Source organism: Lepidochelys kempii, chromosome 2, assembly GCF_965140265.1.
Source record: "Lepidochelys kempii isolate rLepKem1 chromosome 2, rLepKem1.hap2, whole genome shotgun sequence".
Lineage (NCBI taxonomy): Eukaryota > Metazoa > Chordata > Testudines > Cheloniidae > Lepidochelys > Lepidochelys kempii.
Window position 1 is genome coordinate 229,811,020 of NC_133257.1, and position 24,954 is coordinate 229,835,973.

At 41.5% G+C, this 24,954-nt stretch overlaps 1 protein-coding gene across 3 annotated transcripts in view; it reads right to left on the reverse strand.

Annotated features, from left to right (window-relative positions):
• The window catches only part of TRDMT1 (tRNA aspartic acid methyltransferase 1), a 42,086-nt gene extending 33,680 nt beyond the window's left edge, over positions 1 to 8,406 (reverse strand). For 2 of the 3 annotated variants that reach the window (XM_073334130.1, XM_073334129.1), the window contains exon 1: positions 8,294 to 8,406. In XM_073334130.1, the coding sequence (XP_073190231.1) occupies positions 8,294 to 8,357 (64 nt within the window). In that variant the 5' untranslated portion in view covers positions 8,358 to 8,406. Of the gene's footprint in view, positions 1 to 2,618; positions 2,753 to 8,293 lie in introns of all 3 variants that reach the window. The other variant, XM_073334131.1, reaches the window with a different exon arrangement.
• Between the last annotated feature and the right edge of the window lie 16,548 nt (positions 8,407 to 24,954).

Sequence of the window (24,954 nt, forward strand, 5' to 3'; positions counted from 1 at the left end):
AATCCTCCAATTTGTCTAGGTCACTCTTGATCCTATCCCTACCCTCCAGCATATCTACCTCTCCCCCTGACTTAGTATCATCTGTGAACTTGCTGATGGAGCAATCCATCCCATCATCTAGATCATTAATGAAGATGTTGAACAAAACCAGCCCCAGGACTGATCCCTGGGGCAGTCTGCTTGATACCAGCTCCCACTTATGCAGGAGGTCAGAGTTGATCCTAAATCTGGCCTTAAAATCCAAATTTTAGAGCACTCGTGTCCACTTACTGCTATGGCGAGAGGGGGAGGTAGTGACCTAAAGATGCAGAAATTCAAACAGAAGGAAGTAAAGTGGTTACCTACTGTTGGTTTTAGATTTGGAAGAGGCAATCCACAGTTTATAGATCTTTGTAAAAGCTTGAAAATAAAATTTCGTTTGCTACCAAATATGTCCTTTTACACTTGACAAACCGATTCCCCTGTCATGTGTTTCTAACAGACCTTAAAATTAGCATAGATCTGTTTATATTTATTGCTGCACTCCTGCACCAGAATCATCAATGTCAGCACAGCACATGGAATATATAGCATACTGCCAAGGGCAGGGTCTGGCAGATCTGAAAACAAAGGGAATTCAGAACCAAAATAACTATCTACTGTAGAAGATTATGAAAACAGATGTAAAAAGAGAGAACGGACACATTTTATGCCAGTTCAGTTTCCTTTTAGAATAAACAAAGATTTCATTTTTGGTCTATTATCGACTTTTAGGTATAGATATTAGCCTGGACCATCAGTCAACATGATGCTTGATTCCTGCAAGATAATCAATTTCTTCCTTTCCATCACCACACACTCAGTATCTATGCCTGCAGAGTAGAACAACCAAATGTTGATTTTTATAATTTTTAACCAACAGTATTCTTCTGCCAAAGAAGCTATCTTTTAGAAATTAATGAGAAAGAGACTGCCCAGATTGACAATATGGTTTCATCTGGGGTTTTACTGGACTATATTTCTGCCTGCCAATTTTTCTTTTATTTAAATGTAACTGCTCTTAGTGATAAAAAATAATTACTTATATTGAAACTTACATTAATCACTGGGGAAAAAAATATACAATTGAACTTGTAACCTAGAAGTGGTACCTTTTAAAGTTCTTCTCTCATATTTCATGCACAAACAAATTTTAAACATGGGTGATCCAGATAACTAGACGTTTGCATGGGACAGACTTGGAGTTAATTGTGCATGGGAAAGCTGCCTAAATTAATAAGCCATGAAAAGTTTGTTTTATTTTGTTGGGTTTTTTGGTTTGGTTTTGATTTTTGCTTGTTTGTTTGGAGGAGGATTGCTGTGGAAGAGGACTAGATGGAAAGATGACTTTTCTAAAAGCAAAACATAATAATTACCATTGCAGATGTTCTGTGGTTAAACAAATATATATGGCAGTTTTTGGTGTCGGACATCTAACTGTCAAAGTGTCCTATTTCTTAACAGTGGAGAGTCTGGCCTGGAGCAGCAATCAATCACATTACCTTGTAATGGGAATAAACAGGATTACATTCTGCTTTCAGACACCCCGAGGTAAGGGCCCAATCCTGAAAGCCTCAACAATGTGTGCGATCCCGTTAACTTTAATAGAACTATTCACACACACAGAACAGGGCCTCAATGAGGGGGATACTGCATTGGCTCCAACAGACTAACCGGACATGTCTGAGAGCACAGACTACTGCATTCTCATCCTAGATCTGTCACTGACTCCCTTTGTGACCTTAGTTAAAGCACTTGTCAGAATTATACTTATGTTACTAAACATTAGAAATCTCCTTACAAAATTGTAAAGCTCTAAAACAACATACTACAAACTTCACTGTGTATCCTGAAGTACCTCTACGTAAAGTATAAGCAAAGAACTGCAGATTTTTCACCAGGAGTTTCAGGACTGATAGCTAACTTTAGTAATAAAGGATTGAACCAACACTCATGTCTCCATTGACAACAATATACTAATGTTCTCTGTGTGCTACTGAAGTGAAAATATTGGGGAACAAGCCTAGTCTGTATAAATAAGTCACCACCACGCCACATGTATCTCCTACTATTGGATAAAAACTGTGGATATTTCAGAAACTGCTATATTGAAGTACTGTTGCCAAATGTTGATTTTTTTAGGGCTTTATTTGGTATGTTGGTTGCCATTATCTTGCAAACTCTTACACATATACTTTAATTTCAATATGATTACTCACTCATCTTAAATACACATGTAAGTTGTTTGCCAGATTAGAAACTAAAAAGATGCCAGGAAGCAGGAGGGAAGGTATCCTTAAGCTTGATTATGGAAAATATATATTCACCAATTACAAACACTAATGATTTTACAGAAAAACACAAGTTAATCTACCTCTAAGTTAGATGCTAATGTGGTAGGGAACCAACACTGATACTCATCTTGGCAGCACTGTAGAAATCCTTTTGCAGAACTAGTTTCTCTTGCTGCAGACTGTCACTAAGGTTTTATATACAATCTTTTCTTTTTTAAAATAACAAACAGCTTCTTTTCCTCTCATTTTTCTTGGACAAACACATTTACTGGAACCATTATTAAAAGAAGCCAATGAGCAACTTACTCTTGATTTCTCATGAATCCTGCTGACTATACCACACACCACTGGTGAATGCAGGATCTCTTTTCTTCCCAAACATTTGGAGGAAACTCCCATAATGCCTCAATACCAGATGGTGCTGAGAATTCTATTGTCTCCTGTCACATGACAGCAGAAAAATTCTATTAGAGAAATGTATGCCATGGTACCACTCTGTTTATAACTGCATATGTACAAGTTTGAATGAATTCTTGCTATTATACATGAAAAAGTAATTGCAAGGAATGTTTACTTTCTTCATCTGATCTTCACATGAAAACAAACATTTGAGTCCCACTTTGCCTTTACTTTGTGCCTTTATAAGGATAAACATCATGAGTAAACTAAATCCAAATGGCTAAAAGACACATCAAAAATGTGGATAAAGTAATAGAATAGAACCCCTTTTATTCATGCTTCGCAGTTATTAGTCTTAACAGGACTCAAAACAAGACTCGTCTGCAAGTGCAAAATTTGCAGAATTTTAAAGGGACATGGAAATAAGGAACCAAGGGGCAGTTTGTACTTCTCATCACACACTTCCAATAAAGAAAAATAGCCGGATCTGAAAAAAGTAATGTCAGCTGTGATGCAAATGGTATTGTATCCATTTGATATGCAAATTTCAATTGGTACTTAACCTTCAACACTATCCAGGGTCATTCAAACAAATAAGAATTCAAGCCTTCCCCTAAAGACATGAGTCACTTCATCTGCTCTGGCTGGTACCTCTAAAAAGAATCTCAGCCATACTATTTGTATTTATTGTAATTTCTTCATTTGAAAGTAACCCCAAAAGAACGGAAATGTAAATTACTATCGACACTGACACTGCTGCAATTGTTCAGAAACTTCATCTGTGATTCTAAGCTGCAGCTGAAAGTTCTGGAAATAAATGGAACCTTTCTGGGACCAACAGCAGTGATTTAGTTCCCTCCCTCCCCTCACAAAATAAACTTATCCTAGAATCAAGGGTGATGATTTGGTCACACTCCCAACATTCTCAAGCACAAGCAGTATGCAGTGTGGTGTTATACAATCATCGTACTTTTTGCACACCTATTTGCAATATTCTCATATTTCTCCGAGGCTACATCTCAGAAAGGCTCATCTCTCATAGCTAATTTGTTGCTTTTATGCTGTGGTATTACATTTTAATTGGAACATTGGCATCTGTAGGACCTCCTGAGATTCCCACCAACTTTTAACACATTGGTATCAGTATTTGTTAATCATTGGAGGATGTTACTGGGTGTTCACAGCGTGTCTATTATTATGTTAACAACAGAACCAGATAACATCCGGGGATGATTTTTCCCATACATATAGATACTAACATGTGACAAGTGAATAATGCTGTGAATTCAGTCTGTTTTTCATGAAATCTCATGGAAAGCAAGATAAAAGGTTCAGATTTTCTTTTAGAATTAAGACTATGTTAGACAGGAATACAAGAAACAAAGTATCCATCTCTTTTGCTTTCAGTTAAGATTCCAGAATCTCTAGAACTCTCAACAAAAATACCTGTGGCCCATATTCTCTTCCAAAGACATCTTTAGGGAATGAGAGAGGTGTTTGGTCCCAAAGACAGTTATTAAGGCTTAGTTGTATCTTTAACTAGTCCTACTTTTTTGCATGTTCACATATTTTATTGTCTTGCCTTTTAGTTACTGTAACACAATTACACACAAAAATATTAAAATAAAACACAATAACCTACTTTTTGCGTGTGTTGGGCAAGACATTTTAAATACCTTGTTTTTCTCTTACATTTTATTCTGCTAGCAAGCTCCTCCAGGTGCATTCTAAAATCCTTACTGAAAGCTTTCATATTAACTGTATTTATAAACCACAAACAATGTCTAAAAAGCTCTTCTTTAAAACTATGTTCCTTCATTTTCCACCTCCTAGTGTTCCGGGAACTTTAACAGGCAGCCACCTGGCAAAAGAAGAGATGAAGCTGCCTGACTTTCCAAATAACTTAAAGAAATGAAGAAAACAGATGTTACTGGCATAGAAAAAAAATGAATCCCTTTATGCCCAAGATAAGCACAGTTATTCACAACAACCAAAGAAAATGAAGGTAAGGCGGGTTCAGTCAAAAGGAAGATCTCTTAGTCTGGCATAGGAGAGTGAAGTGACAGCAAGTCTAAGGGCAGTCTACACTACCACGCTACATCAGCGCAGCTGCGCCACTTAATGCGTCTGGTGAAAATGCGCTATGCCAATGGGAGAGTGCTCTCCCATGAGCATAATTACTCCACCTCCGTGAGAGGCAGAAGCTATGTCGGCGGGAGAGCCTCTCTCACTGACATAGTGCAGTGTTAACAGCACTTAAGCGGATTAAATTGCATTGCTCACAGGGGTGTCTTTTTTCACACCCTGAGCAACGTAAGTTACATCGACTTAAGCAGTAGGGTAGACCAGCCCTAAGGATATCACCTTAATAGTCTGCAGAGCACCTGCGTTGGTGTGCCTAATACAGGTTTTAAATGTTTTTATAAACCACTTGAAGAAACCTTGGTAATACCTGGCCAGAGTATTTAAGTTGGTCCCCCTTATTAGACCTTTAGTAGTTAAAATGCTGCTTGGGAGAAAAGGGGGTGTGTCTAGGATATGTATTTAATTACAATACTTTCCTTCAGGCCAACTAGTGTTCTCCCTGAAATTCTTTTTCATAAATTCAGGTTTCAACATAATCCAATTTAATTTATGATTTGGCAGGAATCGTTGTAATATTCACTAAAATCTTTACAAATACTTCAGCCCTAATAAAGGCTAAAAATTAGGGCTGTCAATTTTTCGCAGTTAACTCACACAATTAACTCAAAAAAAAATTAATGATAAAAAAATTGTGATTAATCACAGATTTAACTGCACTGTTAAACAATAGAATACTAATTGAAATTTATTAAATATTTTGGATGTTTTTCTATACTTTCATATATTTTGTATTGTGTTGAAATCAAAGTGCATATTATTTTTGAAAATATTTGCACTGTAAAAATGATAAACAAAATAAATAGTATTTTTCAATTCACCTCTTACAAGTACCATAATGCAATCTCTTTACTGTAAAAAGAAAAGGAGTACTTGTGGCACCTTAGAGACTAACCAATTTATTTGAGCATGAGCTTTCGTGAGCTACAGCTCACTTCATCGGATGCATACCGTGGAAACTGCAGAAGACATTATATACACACACAGACCATGAAACAATACCTTCTCCCACCCCACTGTCCTGCTGGTAATAGCTTATCTAAAGTGATCATCAAGTTGGGCCATTTCCAGCACAAATCCAGGTTTTCTCACCCTCCGCCCCCCCCCACACAAACTCACTCTCTTGCTGGAAATGGCCCATCCAAAGTGACCACTCTCTTCACAATGTGTATGATAATCAAGGTGGGCCATTTCCTGCACAAATCCAGGTTTGGATTTGTGCTGGAAATGGCCCACCTTGATTATCATGCACATTGTACGGAGAGTGGTCACTTTGGATAAGCTATTACCAGCAGGAGAGTGAGTTTGTGTGTGTGGTTTTTGGAGGGGGGTGAGGGAGTGAGAGAACCTGGATTTGTGCTGGAAATGGCCCACCTTGATTATGATGCATCCGATGAAGTGAGCTGTAGCTCACGAAAGCTCATGCTCAAATAAATTGGTTAGTCTCTAAGGTGCCGCAAGTCCTCCTTTTCTTTTTGCGAATACAGACTAACACGGCTGTTACTCTGAAACCTCTCTTTATTGTGAAAGTGCAACTTACAAATGTATATTTTTTTTGTTACATAACTGCACCCAAAAACAAAACAACCTAAAATTTTAGAGCCTACAAGTCCACTGAGTCCTAATGCTTGTTCAGCCAATCGCTCAAACAAACAAGTTTGTTTACATTTACAGGAGATAATGCCGCACTCTTCTTATTTACAAAGTCACCAGAACGTGAGAACAGGCATTTGCATGGAACTTTTGTAGCGGGCATTGCAAGGTATTTACGTGCCAAATATGCTAAACATTCGTATGCCCCTTCATGCTTTGGGCACCATTCCAGAGGACATGCTTCCATGCTGATGACGCTTGTTTAAAAAATAATGTGTTAACTGAATTGTGACTGAACTCCATGGGGGAAAACTGTATGTCCCCTGCTGTTTTACCCGCATTCCGCCATACATTTCATGTTACAGCAGTCTTGGATGATGACCCAGGACATGTTGCTCATTTTAAGAACACTTTCACTGCAGATTTGACAAAATGCAAAGAAGGTACCAAAATGAGATTTCTAAAGATAGCTACAGCACTTGACCCAAGATTTAAGAATCTGAAGTGCCTTCTAAAATCTTAGAGGGATGAGTTGCGGAGCATGCTTTCAGAAGCTTTGTGCAGGGGGTTGGACTAAATGACCTCCTGAGGTCCCTTCCAACCCTGATATTCTATGAAGTCTTAAAAGAGAAATTCTCCAGACTCTGTAGTTTACACATCGAACCATCAAAATAGAAAATCACCTTCTACTGGTGGCATCTGACTCATAATGAAAATGAACAAACGTTGGACCGCACTGCTTTGGATTGTTATCAAGCAGAACCCATCATCAGCATGGACGCATGTTCTCTGGAATGGTGGTTGAAGCATGAAGGGACATATTAATCTTTAGCGCCTCTGGACGTAAATACCTTGCAATGCCGACTACAAAAGTGCCATACAAATGCCTGTTCTCACTTTCTGGTGACATTGTAAACAAGAAGAGTGCAGCATTATCTCCTGTAAATGTAAACAAACTTGTTTGTCTGAGCGATTGGCTGAACAAGAAGTAGGACTGAGTGGACTTGTAGGCTCTAAAATTTTACATTGTTGCGAGCACTGTACACTTTGTATTCTGTGTTGTAATTGAAATAAATATATTTGAAAATGTAGAAAACATCCAAAAATATTTAAATAAAAGGTATTATATTATTGTTTAATCACACGATTAATCACAGTTAATTTTTTTAATCGCTTCACAGTCCTACTAAAAATACTTCTTTTATAACTATACATCACAAGACACAGGCCATCCTAAACCAAAATCCAGTGTTGTTGTTGTTTTCCAGGAAGTGAAAGCAAATATGCACACAGGTAAAAACCCAACAGGTCTCACTCACGCATGTTAAATACACTCTTTAAATTTGGGATCGGTTTTAAGGCACCCTTACAGAATTCTACTTGTCTGCAGCCCTGGAGTACGAATGTTTGCTCCAGTGGGTTGTTTGACCAGACAAGTAATATCTATCCATATATTAACAGCAAAGAACCTAACAACCACTGAGGCAGCAGGCAACCGAGCAGATCTAGGCTTGGGCAGGACAGTCTGCAGAGCAATTTTGCCACCCTGCTCCCCCCGAGTTTGCAGAGCGGTTTTCGCCAAGCACAGCTCTGCAGCCGAGCAGCTCAGGCGCTCCTGGCTGCTGCTATCGGCCCCCCCCCGCCGCGACCAGAGCCGGTCCCTTGCGCTCCTCTGCCTGCGCACCGCGCACAGCCCAACCTGCACAGGTGCCTGCGCGAGCCCAGGGCGGGCACCGCCAGCCCAGGCCCGCCAGCGCTGCGCCTGGGGCGGCACGGGCCGGGCCGGGCCGAGCGGGGGCGGGAATCCCAGCGGCGGGGGGACCACGGGCGGCGAGCGGGACCGGTACCTCTCAGCGCCTGGTGCATCCCACCGATGCCGCTGTACAGCTCCAGCACGCGCACCGGCCCCATCCTGCCTCCCCACGCGCAGCACCTGGCTCTTACTGAGCCTGCGCGGGCGCTCTGCGCATCCTCAGTAACGTCTGCTGAAGTCAGTGCCCAGCCCCTCGCTCCCTCCGCTCTCACTTGCCCCCAGACTCTGCTCCCCGGGTGACAGGGAAGCGCGGGAAGGGCAGAGTCGGAGCCGGGTCACTCCGCTCCCCGGGTGGCAGCGGTGGGAGCTGACAGGAGGAGAGGCGCTGCCAGACGGGGAAGCTGGGGGTGGGGAGAGAGAACAGGAGCGGGGGCGAGCCATGGGCAGTGGCTGGCAAAGCAGGGGGTGGGTGGCAGCCTGGCTGCAGGTGTTCCTGGCTGGCTGGTCCATGCCAGCCCCCTCTCCCCACGGCTGCCGTGTTAAAGGCCCAGTGCTGCCCAGTTCCTGGGCTCCAGATCCTCACTAACTTCTGAGGCTCTGGGCTCTAGGAGACTGGATTCTGTGTAATGTGTGTGTGACTTACAAAGCCCCCACCCACCTGCAGTTCAAAATGTTCAGACCTGTTTTTTACTATTTGACTTGCATCCATGTGTTTAACCTTTCAAAGAATCCCTTTCCAGTTTTCCCAGCTGTAGCGTGTCTGGATGCAGCTTTATAGCATTGCACAAAATTGTCTTCTCATCCGACTGCCTGAACTGGACTTCCGTTTACTTGATCTGCTGTAACTGTAGCTTCCTTCCTTTCAGTTATTTATTTTTATTTTATTAAATGTTATTTTTATCTTGCATTGTTTTAGCACTCTGTCATTTATCTTGGTTAATATTGTGCATATTCATGTCATTGTGCTATTTATGTTTTTAATAGCAAGCAATAATTTAAAATACTAATTGAGGCTAGTAGTTTAAGCAATCACATCTCAGTGTTTTGAAGTAATAGCACTTTGTTGTTATTGTAATTATGTAATTTATAATTTTTATTTCTACAGTTTTAATTTTTTCCTCTTGTACCACAAGTTTACTCTTTTTTAAGTTTCCTTTGATCCTCCAGGGCAGATTGCCTTTCTCAACTGATATTTTGGTCTATGTTTTTTCATGTAATCACTTGTGCATAGAACTTACTTCCCAAATATTTACAAAGGGCACTGAACTATCTTATATGAAATCCCTTCAAAGACAAAACTTCTACTGTAATTTTCACTGATCATAGATATTGGGGGGAGGGATAGCTCAGTGGTTTGAGTATTGGCCTGCTAAACCCAGGGTTGTGAGTTCAATCCTTGAGGGGGCCATTTGGGATCTGGGGCAAAAACTGGGGATTGGTCCTGCTTTGAGCAGGGGGTTGGGCTAGATGACCTCCTGAGGTCCCTTCCAACCCTCATATTCTATATAAATTATTCACAATGCTAAGAATTAAAAATAATCACATGATATGATATGATTCACTTCAGTGTTGGTTTTCATTCTGACAAGTTTACTGTTTGTTCTGCCAAAATCACTAAAGATTTTTTAACATAAAATATTTAGTTATTTCTTTGATCTGGTCTCACAAACTCTTTTATTACTGTATGATGGTATTTAAAACTATGTGTCTCACATTCCAGTGTGCAGTTCAGACCAGAGAGGGTTTGGGTCACTGCCTGTCCCACAACCCTGGGTGCCTTGCAATGCTTTTCTGTTGTAGCTCCCAACCTGGGTCACTCACAAACAGCCTACCAGCATGCAGGGCACACCCTGAGTGTCCGTGTATAGCTACAGCCCTGGCCCAGTGGCCTGTCAGCAACACACCAGTCACACTCTGGTTTCCATCAGCCTTGGTTACTACTTGCAGGGCGACCCCAACACACTCCCAGTCCCAAATTTTCCCCAAAATGTGTGCTCTGCACTTTCCAGCCCTCTCCTTGACAGTTCAAATATTTGAGGTCCGTTGCTTCTGTAAGGGGTCAATATTCAATAGTTTGCTACTTTAACTGGAGTTACCAAACAGTGCAGTTTAAAGACAGTACTGGATTAGTTTTGGTTAAAACATAAGTTTGTTTAACTACAAAGAGATTTTAAGTGAGTACAAGCAGAAGGCATTAAAGTCAGAAATAGTTACAAGAGAAGTAAAGATAAAACACTTCCTAATACCAAGAATTTAACGAGCTAGACTTGTTAAGGTAAAATCCTTACCACAGGTTTTCAACAACATTGCTGACCAAATTCTCAGGTCAGGATCTCCCCTCACAGTCAAAAGGCTAGTTCCTTTGTCTTCTTAGGTGAAAGGGAGAGGTAGTGAGATACCTTGGAGTGTTTTTGCCCTTTGCTTTTATAGTCCAGTCACCCTTTGAAGTGGATTCTTCTGAGGATTACTCCTCAAAGTAAAGTTTATTCAAAAAGTAAAGAAGCTGTCATAGAATGTAGTGGTGTTGGTGGCTCCATGCTCTTTCTTCTCCCCTGGGTATACTGAAATGCAGATTTGCCTTGTTTCCTGCCATTTCCCTCTCATGCTGTTTCAAGGACGCTGTTTACTATTTATATGTAAATTGAGGTAAATACACATTCCTTTATTTAGGATAGGCCTGCTAAACTTTGGCTGAGACAGGGCTTTGTGGGTTTGAACACATGCTAACAACTACATACAGGGAGAGTTCATAACTTTACATATAATGTTGCTATGTACATTTCACCATGATATTATTGACCAAAAACTTACTAGTTTTCAGATAATACCTCACAAGGCTTATTTTCTACAAAGATTATTACAATAGTGTGTATACAGGGGTGCTTTCAGCCATAATGTGTATATATTAATTTTAATAAATCAATTAGGTGTACTTTATCACATGTCTGCTATATGGAACATTCTTGTCTCAGGTTGACTGCCCCCTTCAAAGGGAGATGGGCCGAGCACCTGCTGTGACTAATCAGCTGTCTCTATGCCAAGTTCTTTTATTAAAACTCTTCATACACTTTACATCATAACAGCATCAGGCAATACACATATATTAAGTCATTTAGAACAGGGCCAAACCATCTTATAGTATCCATAGTCACGTTAGCTACCTCCTGGGCTTCCATTTCCTTTGCCCAGCTAAGTGGAGAAACCTATTGCTCAAAGTTAGATGAGAAGAAGGAGCATAAGGAAGGACAGAGGCTACAAGGGAAGGAAGGTCTATCTGAGCCAGGTCAAAGTTCTGTGAGACTGATGCCATCTCACCCACTGTCCTACTATCAGCAGGCATGAGACATGGAGAGAGCGCCATTCCTCTCCCCTCACCCCCCACCTCTCCTATGAAAGGATATGAGTCTTTAAGAACCCTTGCACTCAAATGCAACAACCACCTCAGAGGCTGCCAACCTTTTTCCCTCCCCTCTTATCCTTTGCCAACTGTGGTATCCCCTGAGACCTCTCCACTCCTATTCCAAAGTCACCCTTATGCCCTAGCTTCCTCACTCTGCTGTTGTGGATACTGCAGTTGTGATGTTTTCTGCATCTTCCTTCACCTAACCTCTAACACCTTTGTCCATGTGCTACTATTGCCCATCTCTGGAAGGGGAGCATCTTCCACATGTTCTTTCCCAATTCCTCCAACAGCAACAGGGATTGTGCTATTACTGTTCCCCTGTCCCTCATTCTCAAATACCACATTGCGCCATCCCCATCTCTCCATTACCCCTCTACCAGCACCCTCCCCACCTAAATGTGCTTTCTTGGCATATGCCTCCTCCCTGTACCCCCAATTTCCACACTGTGCATGTCTGGTGTAATGTAGACACAGGCCTGCTAAGTGACCAAACTGCCCACAGGGGCAGCATTGTACCAGACGGCAACACACAGAAGCCCCACACATGATAGGTGTAAGGCTGTCCAACATAACTAACTTCCGCTATCATGAAACAGCTGGGCAACTGCAAAATCTGATGGTTGTACAAAGATCTTGACAAGAGCACCACGAGCATGCATTCCTACATCCAAATCCCCAGTCAACTCAGGATTTTCTCACCTTAGCCAACACAATTGCCTGTCTGCTTAGCCAATCCACAATCAGCTCATTGGGTACTAGATTACTGAGGAACGTGATAATCATAGAATCATAGAATATCAGGGTTGGAAGGGACCCCAGAAGGTCATCTAGTCCAACCCCCTGCTTGAAGCAGGACCAATTCCCAGTTAAATCATCCCAGCCAGGGCTTTGTCAAGCCTGACCTTAAAAACCTCTAAGGAAGGAGATTCTACCACCTCCCTAGGTAACGCATTCCAGTGTTTCACCACCCTCTTAGTGAAAAAGTTTTTCCTAATATCCAATCTAAACCTCTCCCACTGCAACTTGAGACCATTACTCCTCGTTCTGTCATCTGCTACCATTGAGAACAGTCTAGAGCCGTCCTCTTTGGAACCCCCTTTCAGGTAGTTGAAAGCAGCTATCAAATCTCCCCTCATTCTTCTCTTCTGCAGGCTAAACAATCCCAGCTCCCTCAGCCTCTCCTCATAAGTCATGTGTTCCAGACCCCTAATCATTTTTGTTGCCCTTCGCTGGACTCTCTCCAATCTATCCACATCCTTCCTGTAGTGTGGGGCCCAAAACTGGACACAGTACTCCAGATGAGGCCTCACCAATGTCAAATAGAGGGGAACGATCACGTCCCTCGATCTGCTCGCTATGCCCCTACTTATACATCCCAAAATGCCATTGGCCTTCTTGGCAACAAGGGCACACTGCTGACTCATATCCAGCTTCTCGTCCACTGTCACCCCTAGGTCCTTTTCCGCAGAACTGCTGCCTAGCCATTCGGTCCCTAGTCTGTAGCTGTGCATTGGGTTCTTCCGTCCTAAGTGCAGGACCCTGCACTTATCCTTATTGAACCTCATCAGATTTCTTTTGGCCCAATCCTCCAATTTGTCTAGGTCCTTCTGTATCCTATCCCTCCCCTCCAGCGTATCTACCACTCCTCCCAGTTTAGTATCATCTGCAAATTTGCTGAGAGTGCAATCCACACCATCCTCCAGATCATTTATGAAGATATTGAACAAAACCGGCCCCAGGATCAACCCTTGGGGCACTCCACTTGATACCGGCTGCCAACTAGACATGGAGCCATTGATCACTACCCGTTGAGCCCGACAATCTAGCCAGCTTTCTATCCACCTTATAGTGCATTCATCCAGCCCATACTTCCTTAACTTCCTTCATAATAACCTTCTTAATACCCAGTCTCATTGGCGGAACTACCACCAATCACTTCCAATACCCCTTACCTTGCATCCTTGCATATGCCTTCCAGAAGGTTTCCATTAACTCATTTGACCAAAACCACAAATCAGTTTCCTTGGACCCAGGTAGCTGGTACAAGATCCACTGGAAAGAACTGCATACCCCTCAGTATTTGTGTGCTCAGCTCTCTAGAGTTGAATGACCCATAGCTCTGTACCATAACCACATCACATGTTTCTCTTTTTCACCTTACTTCCCTCATTTGCCCTTAACCCCTGTGACTCTAAGAGCCCCTTTATGCCAACTGGCAAAGGGTGCTCCCAACACACTGTTGCCAGAATATTTAGCCAAATGGTGCAAGATATCATAAAAACTGGTAACATGCTGGTCATTAATATAATAGCATAATGTTTGTACAGTTAGTACTCCCTACCCACAGTTGTTTGTGAAACCCTAATGGGAGGTACATGAGAAAAGATGATACAGCCTCTGTGGGGCCAGGAAGAGGGGATGTGGAGATGGGGTCATCAAAGCAGGTGACACACTGGTCCATCTCGGAAGGGGTTGGGCGGGGGGAGCAATCCAGGCCAGTGACATTGGGGCATTATTGATCCTTAGGATTTCATGTCTGTAGAAGTGAATTTATTGGGCGGTGATGTTTCTAAAAAGGTCACTTTAGATCATAGACCACTGGCAGAGCAGGAAGGAAGGAAGTCACTGACAAAACTGTTCTAATTTTTGTCTAGTATAACTAAACTACCTTTGCCAAACACTTGAAATGAAGAGATGATTCAAAGATATTCAGTACCACTCAGAAGAGCAAGTTTTCAGCACAGACTTTCAAACTATAGTGTGTATACACTGAAGTTCTTGATCCTGCAAACACATATTCACAATAATTCAAGGGGACTACTCAACTTGTGTGAGTACAGTCTCTCAAAGGCATATGTGCTTGCAAGACTGGGCCCTAAATAGTTTCGGGGGAACATACATACATACATAAATGTTATTTTCAAACAAATCTCTCTAATATTTCCATATGTCAGTCATGAGTTCTTGGAGCAAATTCATCTTTGCTGCATTTCTGTTGATGTTGGTGAAATTATATTAGAGATCAGTTAGCCCATTATGTTTATATTCTAGCAGAACTGTACAGAGCTGGACATAGTGCACAGTGCTGGCTGTCAAGAGCCAGTTGTGGCTCACTCATCCAAAGCTACTCAGCCATCAAGAAGGTTAAGGCTGCATGGACATAACAGAGATACACTCTGCTTTCTCCCCTCCTTTTCTGCCCACCCCCGACTCCAGATAGGGTGACCAGATGTCCCGATTTTATAGGGACAGTCCCAATATTTGGGGCTTTGTCTTATATAGGTGCCTATTGCCTCCCACCCCGTCCCGATTTTTCGCCCTTCCTATCTGATCACCCTTAACCTCAGAAGATCCTCTCCTTCCCCTCACACCAGGGGTAGAGTCTGGCATAGGAGATGGCAGATCTACTGCTGCCAAATTATGCCTGTGGAGAATGCTCCACTGCTCTTTTCTTGCCACTTCAAGGCCACTCTACACTAAGTGGACTGGAGAATCTGTCCCATAATATTTATATGCTATAGCAATAAAAAACAAGAAGCAGGAACTCATGAGCCAGAGAGGGACATTACTGGTCTCCTGTGGAAATGAATGGAAAACACCAAAAGTTCCCCAAGCACTCATGTCTGAGTAACTTCTTAGTAATCAGTTCTGTAGTTCACATCACTGGAACTAGCCTTAGAGGTTTTAGCTACTTATAGTAGAAAAAAAAAGCAAATGCAAGTGAGGAATCTGGAAGCAATTCTTCTTTATGGGCCCTTTATGGCCTTGGTGTCAATGGAAGTCTTTGCATGGATTTCAACAGGCTTTGGATCAGGCCCTGTGTGGCAGTATTTCTGGTGGACTGTTTACTTAACAGGCCAGAACCATGGTCAAGAAATGTCATTCTACCTTCACTTCCAAATTTCTTCCACTCCTTCCAAGAAGGATATGTCATTCCACGTATGGAATGTCCTCAGGGAAAGTGATCATCCACCTGTAACCTTTAACAATTGACAAAGGAGGGAGAGTCTCCAATCCTATCAGAATCTATAGCAATCAATTGTAATTCTCCGCTCCATCCCTAGACTGGGGGTTTCAAAAGTCACAACTAAAGTTTTGTATAAAAGGTAACACTGATTAGACTAATAACTGTAAATTTTAGGCCCAAACTGCACCTGATGTGTTCTATGCTACTGCCAGTGAAGATGCTGCTTGAGCTCCCATTGATTTAAAGGGATTTAAAGTTCTGGGACAATGGAAGGTGAGGGTGCTCAGCACCTTGCAAGACTGAACACATAACATTTGGGGTGGGGTGTTGTAAATCAGCTATGCCTTAACAATACATAAGTCTTTCAATATAAATTGATAGAGTTCCTATAAAAATGTTAGTTTATTCTAAATCAGTGCATCTCCACAATACTATGATTTATTCATGAACTGTCTGCTATTTTTCTGCATCCCCTTCTACATATATATATATATATATATATATATTTATAGCACAATAAAGAATTGTTGGCATAAACACATTAGACCAGCATTGCTATCCAAATAGCCTTTTAAAACTCCTTCCTCCTAGCAACAGAGGAGTATTTCCTCAATTCAGCTACTGTTTCAGAAGTTTGCCACAACTTTGATAATCAGTCTGATAATACAGTTAATCACAGTGAATCTGAGAGATGTTTCCCTGGTAACCGACACACACATCCAGTGAAACAGATGTATGTGCTGAAAGGAAACAAGCAAACAAAACCACTACACCATTTCCACTTTTTTACAATATTTTAAAATTGCTATGATTGTTACAGATACCAGGGCGGGGAAATTTTTTCACTATAGCAATAAGCAAAAATGATGGCAGGAGGACACTGCATTTCACTGTGAAAGGAAGGATTACAGACTGTGACTACACGAAATACCTCCTTTCACTACAAGCTAGTATGTATATACAATAGCCACCACCACACACACATTACATTTTTACCGGGGCCTCATGTCCTCTGGGGTTACATTAACTCTGCCTCACTCCATGCCATCCCTGCATTTCCTACCACATGAATCCAGACTATCTCCACTGGGCCAGTAGTCTCCTCTGTTTGCACCTGTTCTGATTCCCATCATGTTTATGAGCATGAAATGTTAACATTCTACAGGTCACATAAGTTCCAATATGTAACAGAGGTTTTACTGGAATCATACTTCTGCACTGACAGATCTAGCTTCAGGCTTCATTGCCAGGCTTTATTCTGGAGTAAAAGCCTACAACTGAATTACTCACAAACTCAGAAAATAAGGGTTTATAATGGAAGCCCTCGTAGACCCTTAACTATGAAGTGCCTGGGGCTGATTTATAGAAAGTCAGAGAAAATGAGAGATTCAGATACTATATATCAGGCCGTAAGACACATAGAATGGTATAAAATGGTAGACAGATTCAATGATCATCTGAAACTTGGAGATAAGTAAATGTTAGTATAGGAGACTGAAAAGAAGGATCTGCTCTAAAATAGCTGGTTTCAGAGTAACAGCCGTGTTAGTCTGTATTTGCAAAAAGAAAAGGAGTACTTGTGGCACCTTAGAGACTAACCAATTTATTTGAGCATAAGCTTTTGTGAGTTACAGCTCACTTCATCGGATGCATCCGATGAAGTGAGCTGTAGCTCACGAAAGCTTATGCTCAAATAAATTGATTAGTCTCTAAGGTGCCACAAGTACTCCTTTTCTTTTTTTCTAAAATAGCTGTATACCAAAATGTAGATCTGCAAAAGCATGCAGATCTCTCAGCAGACTGGAAATGAATCATATACTCTGGGTCAGAAATCACTCTAGCTAGGAAAGAATTTTAGGTATCTACATGTCATATCCTTGCTATGTAATCATTTGAGTTAAAAAAATCACTAACATCCACTATGGACAGAATTGAGCATAAAATATTGTTTTCACAAGCCTTGCCCAAATATTTTAATTTTTAAAAATGAAAACCTTCTGCAGCTTATCAGAATTGAACTTTGTTTAATTTAATATTTCAGGAGAGAATGTTTCACACCTGACTTCTGACAAAAAATATAAAGTAAGTTAAGCTTTCCAGCCACTAATGTGGTATTTCTGGGAAACCAACTGTGCCGCCGTTTTATAGCTGCTGAATTAAAGGTGGTTCATATACTGTACCTTGAATCTGTCACGCCAAAAATGAAACCAGCATCAGTCTTCATTTTTTAGTCTCACCCACTCCTTTTCTAAGAACTCTGCAAAGGGGAAGTTTTGTGACTGAAGTTACAAATGATTGATGAGACAAAATAGAGTGTTTTCGAAGGGAGTGTCAAATATAATTTTTTAGAGGTTCCTTGTTTCATACTTTTAAAATGTTTTTAACTTCCCAGTACAGTACTAAATTTCACCTTCTGGTGCTTGGACCATGGATGTATTCTCTAGACAATAAGAATTCATGTCAAAATGATGCTGCTTCTCTAATTGTCTTTGAACTTCTGTTGCTCTTCAACCAATTCCAGCCCATTGGTTACATTTGGCCTGCAGTGGCAGCCCAGGCCAGATCCAGATCATGTGTTTACACTACGTTATTGACTTTTTTGTTGTAGCTGCACATTCCAGATCAAAAGGAAGGGGATTTTAAAAAAACCCTATTGAACAGTAAAATAAAATAAATAAATTCAAATCTTGCACCGGACAATATAGACTCTGAGTTCGACGGCCCTGCTCCAGAGCCCACTCAAGTCAATCAAAAGATTCCCATTGACTTCAGTGGGCTTTCAATCAAGCCCCAGTTGCATTTGGTTCACAAGCAGACAAGCAACAGGCTGAGAAAGGCTTTGCAATTATATTTCAGTACTGACCATGTCTCTTGCTAACATGCCCACATTGTATTGCTCAAAGAGGTGATTTGTTTACTTCTTTCACTGTGTGGACTAGCCCTTTAAGGGATTTTGGCTTTCCCCCACCTTTGGCTTTTCATTTAGTCCCAGATGATGAATTTGGGCTTGGACCTCTCCTCCCCTGCCCACTCTGTGGTTGGATCAGGTGACCAGGCATCACATGGCATGATGGTAGCATGGAGATGGAGCTTCCAATAGAAAATTAGGGGCTAGGGAAGGCCTAAGGGAGCACTTGCTAAAGAAGCCTGGAGGGGGAGAAATTGTGAGGGATGAAATTGTGAGACAAGATTGCATAAGAGTAAATAGAAGTAATCCAAGATAGCTTGTGAAAGATCCAGGTGAAATAAAATTAGTCCAAGCTGTCCCTTCTGGCTGCCATTTTTTTTTCCATATTAAGTTTGCATCCAATGAGAATAAAAACCTTGCAGTTCTTCCAGAGGTTTTTTTTTTTTTTTTAAGGCTATCAATTTTAATGCTGTTTTTCTGAGATAGACAGGAAGGAGTGAATCCACATGTAGCCCCAATTAGTATAATTTAATTGGAGAGAGGAGAGCACTAAATACCGCTGCTTAAAGAGGAGAAATCTTCTTGCAGAAGAAGAGAATGAGAGAATATGTGTTGGCAGTGCCAACATCCAGCCGCACAAGAGCTGGATTGAATGAAGTCTTGTAGATGTCGAATAATGAATGACATATTTTGCAAAAGAGGTGTTTTCTAATACCAGATGCATAGGCCCTAGCTGAAATACAAAAGTGAAATGCTGGATTTGTCAATTGAGGATCCTGTGCAACAGCTGTAAAAGTCAGTGGGGGGTTACTTCACTGCAGTGATGATGAGACACTGATCTCCAAGTGGCAAATGGCAGAACTGACAAACACAAGAATTCAAAACTCAGGAAACAAAGCAAAATAAACCCATCTGATTCATTTCAACCTGAAACGTACATAAATCTCATTCCCGGTGCATATGCCACTAGCCCAGACATTATGTGCAATATGGCTCAGTAGCTTCCATAGTGCTTTCTTGTCTCCACAGCCATGGAAACTGGTCAAAACTTAAGGGACAGGAACTGTCCCATTTCAAGCCCTACTGTGGAAGCCACAAAGCTCTTAAATGGGTGCCCAATCCTTCCCCCTCTATAGGCATTGACTCTCTCCCACCCAGTTACTATATACAAGAGTCTGACTTTTGAGGAAGATGCCAGCTAGCAACTGAGCTTGTCCTCATGAAAGGAAGAGGGACTCCTTTACAGCTGATGAACATAGACTGCCGCTGAGCTGAGCCAGACCACTATGCCAAAGAATTTCTCTGTTCCTGAGCTGAGATGTATCTGCTGTCTCCATTCCCCAGCAGATATACAGCATCTGGAGAAGGGACATTTTTGTCTTTAAACAAAGGAGGGGAAGGTTAGTCCTCATTTCCAGACCCCCACTCTCTCTCTCTCCTCTCCCCGCCCCACCCCCACTACAGATGCCTGGGATTTATTCTCAATCTGCATCTGGATCATTTCCTTTCAGTCCCACCAGTGAGGGAGAGTTGGTCAGGATATTCATAGATTTGGAGGGTAGGCAAGGAGTTGAACTACAGGAGTTGCCCACCCTCTGGGTGGTTCCAGGTTTTTCAGCTCCGGGGCATATGTGGGTCTCCTCCTTCTCCTTGTGTGTACCAGGCCAACAAGCTTCAGGATCCTAGCATGTCCATTTACGCATCCCATTGGAAGCAAGGATTTGGCATGTGGCCCTCAGTGAATGCTGCTCTGCCTGTCCTGGGCATCTCAAAGGAAGAGGCAGTTGTTGCAGATAATTAATAATTCCACAGGTGTGTCCTGCCTCACCCTCAGAAACAACATCAGCATTTCCTGGTGTATCATCGAATGAAAAATTGTACACTTATGTTCAGCATACGTGATGGAACTGATGGAGCAAGGGGGGTGGGCTAATCACCTCCGCCAAATCTGTTTGCTGGTTAGATGACCCCTTTACATAATTCGCTTTTGCAGGAGCTTGTCCAATGTGAACTAATAAGAGTTCGGCTGCCCGTGCTCACCAATGGTGCATACCCTACTAAAATCACTGTATTTGGCTTTTTCAGAAAGTTTCGCCTACAGAAAACAAGGGATGTGTCATAAATATAAAGGGAAGGGTAACCACCTTTCTGTATACAGTGCTATAAAATCCCTTCTGGCCAGAGGCAACATCCTGTTACCTGTAAAGCGTTAAGAAGCTCAGTTAACCTGGCTGGCACCTGACCTAAAGGACCAATAAGGGAACAAGATACTTTCAAATCTTGGGGGTGGAGAAGGCTTTTGTTTGTGCTCTTTGTTTACGTGTTTGTTCTCTCTTGGGACTGAGAGAGGCCAGACAGAAATCCATCTTCTCCAACGCATCCTAATCCAAGTCTCCAATATTGCAACCAGGATAGGTAAACCAGGCAAGGTGGATTAGTTTATCTTTTGTTTTATGTGAATTTTCCCTGTGTTAAGAGGGAGGTTTATTCCTGTTTTCTGTAACTTTAAGGTTTTGCCCAGAGGGGGATCCTCTGTGTTTTGAATCTGAATACCCTGTAAAGTATTTTCCATCCTGATTTTACAGAGGTGATCCTTTTACCTTTTCTTTAATTAAAATTCTTCTTTTAAGAACCTGATTGATTTTTCATTGTTCTTAAGATCCAAGGGTTTGGGACTGTGTTCAGCTGTACCAATTGGTGAGGATTATTATCAAGCCTTCCCCAGGAAAGGGGGTGTAGGGCTTGGGTGGATATTTTGGAGAAAGACGTCTCCAAGTGGTCTCTTTCCCTGTTCTTTGTTTAAAACACTTGGTGGTGGCAGCATACTGTTCAAGGCCAAGGCAAAGTTTGTACCTTGGGAAAGTTTTTAACCTAAGCTGGTAAGAATAAGCTTAGGGGATCTTTCATATGGGTCCCCACATCTGTACCCTAAAGTTCAGAGTGGGGAAGAAACCCTAACAGGATGAATAGCATGACCTGTCTTTGTAAGGGCTTGCCAACCTCAAATTTTAAAACAGGAAAGGGACAGATCAGGAAGATGGAGATTCAGGAATTCTGGAAATGGGGCTTATAGCTTGGCTATGTAAAATGACAAATGCATGTGCACCCAACTACAAAATGGCTATTACCTGCCCTAGCAGCATAATACAGGCATATCAACTGAAGGCTGTTACTGATATGCTGAAGATTGGGATGCTCAATAACAGGTAGACCAATTATGTCACCTATCCATCATAAATCTTTAGGAACACTTAAAAAAACAGGTCTGAAAATATGTTTCAAGAATCATTATGATGGATTGCATGTAAACAGTTCTAAAAAATTCTCTCCCCACTTCCCACTCCTTACTTAACTCCTCCCTCAGGAAAAGCCAGAGTAAAGAGGCCACTGACAGAGTGGTCCATCAGCTGAACAATACTTTCTGTCTGAGAGGTCTGAAACTTCACTGGTTCCATCAATCTCCAAGAGTGAATAAATAAATAAGAGTAGCAGTTATCTCCTGTTTTCCCAGTATTTTCTCCTGGACATCTTGCTGTTTCCTCAAGTTACCCATGGGTAAAACCAAGCTCATCTTTCCTCTCTAAACCTTTCATGTTTTTTCTTCTCCTCTGCCACCGATATTACCTTGGGTCATTTTTGACTCTGACCTCAACTTTTACCCATGCATCCAAGCTATCATCAAATCCTGCTATTTATTTCTTTACAGCATATCAAAAACCCATCCCTTCCTCAATGTCCCTACAGATAAAACCTTTGTTTATGCCTTGGTTATCTCCTACTGTGACTCTGGCAAGCTCTTTCTCTATGTCCTCCCTTTTCCCCATATCATTGCTCTCCAACCCATCCAGATTGCAGGGGCTAAAATCATCCTACTAATTCCTCAACTCAGACCATATGACTATTATTCAGATCTCTCCATTAGCTCCCCATACTCTATTGAATCAAGTTTATGGTTCTTGTTCTCATGCTCAAGACTCAGCATAACATTGCCCCGGCCTACATCTCAGCTCATCTCCTCCTCACTCCTCTAGGCTCTACCAGCAATGCCAACTTTCCATTCCCTTCTCCTGGTCGTCTCTCTCCCAGAAATAACCTGCCTATCTAAACATGCAGCCTCTCACCCACTTTCCATTTAAATCTCTCCTGCTTCTTCCGCAAGCCCTACAAATCCTAGGCCACATCAATGGAACACCATCACCACTTCCATTTTCATTTCAAAATGTCCTAGATCTTTACTGTTCTCTGACTTTCAACATGAGATTTTTTTAACTGAACTTTGTCATGCTTGTAGAATGTAAGCTTCATGGAGCAGAGTCCATAGTCAAGATTTGAAATGCCTCAATCTATATATGCTCAACTTGAGACATAGGTGCTTGGCACTCTGTGGAAATAAGCCCCTCTTAAGATACTTCAAGTTGAACATCTAAAAATAGAGTGCCCCTCCCCCCCCCCAAATCACTAGTCATGCTGGAAAATTTTGGCCTGTGTTTTTAACCGTGTCTTGTCCAGCACTGAGCATATTATCGGCACGTAATGTCTAGTGATATGTTAATTATAAATGCAGCGAATCATAGAGGAGCATACAATATTTTTATAAAGGGGTTGAATACTAGTCCCACTATAGTTACAATGCAGGCTGAGGAACTTTTCCTTCCCTCTTTCCGAACCCCGGAATCTCTTCATATTCTTTGAGGCAATCACAGACCTCTTACACAATGTCCCACTTGGCTTTTAAAATGGTTACCTCAGTTGGCCAAAATGGGGTCAGGAAGAGAGGAAATCAGCTAGAAATTGTGGGTCAATGCCCTCCTATTATGACAACCAGTAAAGCCAAAAGCATAGAGTAACTGAATGTAAGATTCTCAACTACATTAATTTTGGAAATATAAGTCATATGGTCTGGTGGCATGAGTCATGTTCAGAGCACTTCCCTAGCAATAAAATACCCTTAGTTTCATATACTTCATACTTCAGTAAAATATAATGTTACAGACACAGTGGGTTGATTTTGAAAAGCTGCTAGTCATTTCCTTGACTAGATAACCAGCTATTCATCCAAGTTGTATATATTTGGTTTGGTATCATAGCAACTAGCATTGACTTATATATTTCTGATACATGTTATAGAATAAATTAGGGGTTCTCAAACTTCATTGCACCGCAACCCGCTTCTGACAACAAAAATTACTGAGTGACCCCAGGAGGGAAGACAGAAGCCTGAGCCCACCTGAGTCCCACTGTCCCGGGTGGAGGGGCCAAAGCCTGAGCCCCACCGCCCCGGATAGGGAGCGCAAAGCTGAAGCCCAAGGGCTTCAGCCGCAGGCCGGGGGTCTGTAACCTGAACCCTGTCGCCCCGAGCTGAAGCCCTCAGGCTTGGGCCTCAGGCAGTGGGGCTCAGACTTTGGCTCCGGGCCCCAGCAAGTCTAAGCCAGGCCTGGTGACCCCATTAAAACAGGGTTGCGACCCACTTTGGGGTCTCAACCCACAGTTTGAGAACTGCTGGAATAAATTATTAATTTGGAGCTCAGTCCTGTGGTCCTTCCTTAGGCTAAACGCCAAAGAGCTGAGTAAAAGCTGGATAAGAACTTCAGGATTTAAACCATTGGCTTGAATGGAAGTTGTGTCTACAATTTCAGGTTTTGGGGCTTGTTCCCCTTGAAGTCAATGAGAAAACTCTCAAATTACTTGGAGCAGACCATTTGACCTTGGTTCTTACAATGGACATGTAATTATAACAGTGAATGTGACTTTAAGAGGATAATTTTCATATGACAAAATTAGTATGGGAAAAATCAATTAAAAATCTCAATAAGGTAGAACAAGAGTATAGAGTCCTGGATTGCTTCATAGCTTTGATTTATTTAAAAAAAAACATTTTCATTTTCATTTCCACAGTATCATAAATTAGGATATTTTTTTCTGGATATTTAATATTGGTATGTGAATATGTACTGAATTTGAAAACAGAAAATGCCCCAGTCATGCTAATCTATCCAGTAAATTAAGATACTCAATGGAAAGCTTGTTTAATATTTGGCTTGAACTACTGTAGTTGCTAGCTCACTGAAATGAAGTTACAAATCAAGAAACATGAGAATCATTATGTATACAGATGTTTTTAGACATATAGATACAGGGCCTGATCCTACAAACTTTTTTCTTGTACAAGTATTCCTTATACAAGTATACAATATACAATATTTTTAATATAAGATGCTAGGTAAAAATAGCACACCTAACATTGAGTAATATCAATAAAAGTTATGTGTAAATTGAGAGAATTCAAGGCAAACAGAATGTGGATATTTTGTTGCACTTGCAGAGCCTGATTCTTCATTCCATTCAGGGCTCTTTTTGCTGCATGACTGGAGCAAAGGGGCCATAAGTTTATGTACAACTGACTCCTGGGGAAAATTCAGGAATCACTGATATTTTATATGTAATTAATAGTTCATAGCTAATGACTCACATTAAAAA